The sequence below is a fragment of the Balaenoptera musculus genome, chromosome 2 (genome assembly GCF_009873245.2).
Source record: "Balaenoptera musculus isolate JJ_BM4_2016_0621 chromosome 2, mBalMus1.pri.v3, whole genome shotgun sequence".
Taxonomy (NCBI): Eukaryota; Metazoa; Chordata; class Mammalia; order Artiodactyla; family Balaenopteridae; genus Balaenoptera; species Balaenoptera musculus.
In genome coordinates, this window is record NC_045786.1 from 147,867,813 (window position 1) to 147,872,737 (window position 4,925).

Sequence of the window (4,925 nt, forward strand, 5' to 3'; positions counted from 1 at the left end):
ATAGTAAACCTTAGTTATTAGATCTATGTCAGCACAGTGGCTAGGCTGCTGCTACCTCTTTGAAAAGACTAACTTTATCCCAGGGCAGCAGTTCTCAAACGTTTCGGTCTCAGGACACCTGTATGCTCTTAAAAATTGAAGACCCTGAAGAGCTTTTGTTTATATAGGTTACATCTGTCAACATGTTACATTCAAAATTCAAATTTAGACATTTAGAAAAGATTTCTTTATTAAAAAAGAACAAACCTGTTACATAGTAAGAAATAATAGTTTTTGTGAAAAATAACTTTTCCAGGACAAAAAAAGTTTAGTGAGAACAGTGCATCTTTAAAAATTTTCAAATCTCTGTAATATCTGGTTATCAGAAGATAAGTAGATTCTTATCTGCCTCTGTGTTCAATCTGTTGTGATACATTATTTTGGTAGAAGTACATGAAGAAAATCCAACTTCATCCAGACACATAGATGGACAGAGGAAGAATATTTTTATTTTTTTTTTCCTTTGGCTTTGCCACCACGGGGCTTGCGGGATCTTAGTTCCCCAACCAGGGATCGATCCTGGGCCACGGCAGTGAAAGTGTGAAGTCCTAACCACTGGACTGCCAGAGAGTTCCCAGAGGAAGTGTATTTTGGTAGCATTTTCAGTGGATATTCTTTGACAACTACACTGAAACTCGACAGGTGGTAGTTCCTCAAAGCTTAGTTATAATGCAGAATCTGAAATAATATCCAGGAACTTCTGTACCCTATTATATTAAAAATCCGTTGCTTTCTTTTATACTTTGAATGGATCTTTTACCCGTGCCATCCCATTGGTTATTTGGGAAATACAGTTCATTGAGTGATGCAAATCTTCAAATGTTGAACATTCCATTATATAGTATAAAAAGTTACATGTGTTAGTGTCACCACTGGTCCCATCAGAAAAATCTTTAAGTATTGGGAAGCTGTCAAGCTCACTGTAGTGGATACAAGTTTTCCAAAATTCTAATTTTCAAATGAAAGCACAAAAATTTTCACTGGCCATAAATAGTAGTAGTTTTCCTTGAAGTGACAGCCTCACCTTATTCATTTTTGAGAAAATGTCTGTCAAATATATCCAAGTCTAAATGACTAATGCCACTCAATTTTTCTTTCAAGTAAAAATGGTATTCCATGAAAAAGTGGCTAGTTCATCATGCAACCCAAACAATTGTCACTCATTCATTATGCACCAGTGTGCGGCAGAAATCCTCTATGAGTACTCCCCGTTTTGTCACTCCCAACGTTGAAGTCATGTATTTAAGGGTTATGATTTAAAAAAATAATGATCTTTGTTGCTGCATCAAGGACATTTTGGAGTGATACTAGCTTTCTTTTTCCCAACTGTGGCTACATGATGGGGTAGAACACAGTGATTTCTAGTTTAATTCATGCTGAGGTACTAGCTGTACTCCAATGTTAACACAATGAAAAAGGCAAATCATACCTTAGTGTTGTTATCTTAGTATTATTATGAAAACAGTTTAACTTGCAGCCCCTCAGAAAACCCCAAGGGTCTATGGACCATACTTTTTTTTTTTTTTGACTGCACTGGGTCTTCGTTGCTGCACGCGGGCTTTCTCTTGTGGTAAGCGGGGCTACTCTTCGTTGCGGTGCCGGCTTCTCATTGCGGTGGCTTCTCTTGTTGCGGAGCATGGGCTCTAGGCACACAGGCTCAGTAGTTGTGGCTCGCGGGCTCTAGAGCGCAGGCTCAGTAGTTGTGGCGCACGGGCTTAGTTGCTCTGCGGCATGTGAAATCTTCCAGGACCAGGGCTCGAACCCGTGTCCCCTGCATTGGCAGGCGGATTCTCAACCACTGCACCACCAGGGAAGTCCTCATGGACCATACTTTGAGAATCACTGTTTTAGGAAAAAGGAGACCAATTTAGGCTATGTGTGATTGTCTGTCTGTCTTTAACAGGTGTAGAGGTACAGCTTTTATACCTGCACTATATAATATGTATAGTACTAGATAATACTCTAATATATAATAGCTAATGCTTCTTCAGTACTTTACTATGTGCCAGGCACTTTTCTAAGGATGAATATATATATATATATATATGTGTGTGTACACTTATAAATATACACTTACATATCTCCGTCCTTTACTTTCATTGTCTCATTTATATCCACAACAGTCCTATAAGGTAGATACTTTTATGATGTCCCCATTTTAACAGAAAAGGAACCAGAAACACAGAGAGGTTGAGTGACTTGCTCAAGCTAATATCAGAACCAGGATTCAAAGCCATTCTCCAAGGCCAAGCTCTTCCTTTGTACCACTGAGTAATTAAACAAACCCCAGGAGGCACGTAGCCATTACCTGCTATGGGACGATGGGAATAGTTAGGCGTCATCTTGAGGGAGAAGGCAGAGGCGTGGAGAAGGCGCCATTGCTGGGTATCATCTGGGTGCCTTGGCTGACCTCTGCCCTCTGTCCTTTGCCCTGGTAGGATGACATCCCGGGAGCAGCTGGTGCAGCAGGTGCTGCAGGAGCTGCAGGAGGCGGTGGAGTCCGAGGGCCTGGAGGGTCTCGTTGGTGCTGCTCTGGAGGCCAAGCAGGTCCTGTCTTCCTTCGGTCTCCCCACCGGCCGGGAGGGAGGCCCCGGCCCCCAGGTGCTGGAGGTGGACTCGGTGGCCCTGAGCCTGTACCCAGAGGACGCTCCCCGGAACATGTTGCCGCTGGTGTGCAAGGGCGAGGGCAGCCTGCTGTTCGAGGCGGCCAGCATGCTGCTGTGGGGCGACGCGGGCCTCAGCCTGGAGCTGCGGGCCCGCACGGTGGTAGAGATGCTGCTGCACCGGCACTACTACCTCCAGGGAATGATTGACTCCAAAGTGATGCTGCAGGCCGTGCGCTACTCCCTGTGCTCTGAGGAGTCCCCGGAGATGACCAGCCTGCCGTCCGCCACGCTAGAGGCCATCTTTGATGCGGACGTCAAGGCCACCTGCTTTCCTAGCAGCTTCTCCAACGTGTGGCACTTGTACGCCCTCGCCTCCGTCCTTCAGCGCAACATCTACTCCATCTACCCCTTGCGCAACCTCAAGATCCGGCCATACTTCAACCGCGTCATCCGGCCCCGCCGCTGCGACCACATGCCCGCCACGCTGCACATCATGTGGGCCGGCCAGCCCCTCACCAGCCAGCTCTTCCGCCACCAGTACTTTGCCCCTGTGGTGGGGCTGGAGGAGGTGGAGGCTGAAAGTGCCAGCCCCGGCCTGGCCCCGACTCCCACTGCCCTGGCCCCGCTGCCGCCGCCCGCCAAGACCCTGGAGCTGCTCAACCGGGAACCTGGCCTCAGCTACTCCCACCTCGGTGAGCGCTACAGCGTCACCAAGAGCACCTTCTACCGCTGGCGGCGGCAGTCCCAGGAGCACCGGCAGAGGGTGGCCACCCGCTTCTCGGCCAAGCACTTCCTGCAGGACAGCTTCCACCGCGGGGGTGTCGTGCCGCTGCAGCAGTTCCTCCAGAGGTTCCCCGAGATCTCCCGCTCCACCTATTACGCCTGGAAGCACGAGCTCCTGGGCTCTGGCGCCTGCCGAGCCCTGGCCCCCAAGGAGGAGCTGGCCATGGAGGAGCTGGAGAAGCTGCCGGCGGAGCAGGCTGCCAAGGGGCTGGGGTGCTCCTCGTCGGCCATGTCAAGCCCTGGAATGGTCTTAATGCAGCGGGCCAAGTTGTACCTGGAGCACTGCATCTCCCTGAATACGCTGGTACCCTATCGCTGCTTCAAACGCAGGTTCCCTGGCATCTCCCGGTCCACCTACTACAATTGGCGCCGAAAGGCTCTCCGAAGGAACCCCAGCTTCAAGCCTGCGCCAGCCCTCTCGGTAGCCGGGGCTTCCCAGCCAGCATCTGCTGGGGAAAAGGCCTTGCTCCCTTGGAAGGGTGAGGCAGGAGAAGGGGCAGGGAAAGCAACGGGTGGGGGGTCACCTGCCCCCCGGGAGTTCCTACCCCTGAGGATGCCCCTGTCCCGTTGGCAGAGGCGCCTGCGCAGGGCAGCCCGCAAGCAGGTGCTCAGTGGGCACCTCCCCTTCTGTCGCTTCCGCCTCCGCTACCCGAGCCTGTCTCCCTCCACCTTTTGGGTCTGGAAGAGTCTTGCCCGGGGCTGGCCCAGAAGTCTGTCCAAGCTCCAGATACAGGCCCCCAGCTTGGGCAAAGGGGGCATGAAGGAGGCGGAGGAGAAACGGGAGAAAGAAGCTGGCAGGAATGTGACAGCTGCCATGGTCCCACCTGCAGGGACCCTGCAGATGGCGGCTTCTCCAGGAGAGGATCCAGGGAAGGCCCAGGGAGGGCCTTCCAGAGAGGGGGCCCTGCAAGAGGGGTCCACGGCCCAGGGCCGGCCCCCCAGTGGGTCCCTGTCCAGCCACCCTGTGGTGACAGCAGCGGCGGGTGGCAGGGACGGCCAGGTGCTGGTGATGGACATGCTCGCCACCACGAAGTTCAAGGCCCAGGCCAAGCTGTTCCTGCAGAAGCGCTTCCAGTCCAAGAGCTTCCCCTCCTACAAGGAGTTCAGTGCCCTCTTCCCCCTCACCGCCCGCTCTACCTACTACATGTGGAAGCGTGCCCTCTACGATGGCCTCACCCTGGTGGATGGCTGACGGGGAGGTATGAAAGGGGCTGGGAGGAAGGAGGACCACTTTGGAGAAGGTTAGAGACCTGAGTTGCCCCCCCTGGCTTGGCCAGGATCCCTTTTGCTCTCACAGCATCAACCCTGAATCCAAGGGCAGCTTCATGTTGTTTCCCAGCTCCAGGGCAGAGAGAGCCAGAGGTCAGCCATCTGGCCCCCTGCAGAGAGCTACAGGACCGGAGATATTCTCTTCAGTTGTTTACCATTCTTATTTTTATTATTGTGTCTTGGTTTTAGTCTTTTGATTTAAGTGCGTTGGCTGGGCCCCCTTGCTGG

General features: G+C 51.9%; 1 protein-coding gene across 1 annotated transcript; it reads left to right on the forward strand.

Annotated features, from left to right (window-relative positions):
* Positions 1 to 2,478: 2,478 nt before the first annotated feature.
* Positions 2,479 to 4,620, forward strand: VRTN (vertebrae development associated). The gene has a single exon (XM_036844599.1). The coding sequence runs from the start codon at positions 2,479 to 2,481 to the stop codon at positions 4,618 to 4,620; it is 2,142 nt and encodes a 713-aa protein (XP_036700494.1).
* The last annotated feature ends 305 nt before the right edge of the window (positions 4,621 to 4,925 follow it).

Coding starts and splice junctions, on each gene's coding strand:
- VRTN (XM_036844599.1), top strand. CDS start 2,479: ATGACATCCCGGGAGCAGCTGGTGCAGCAGGTGCTGCAGGAGCTGCAG.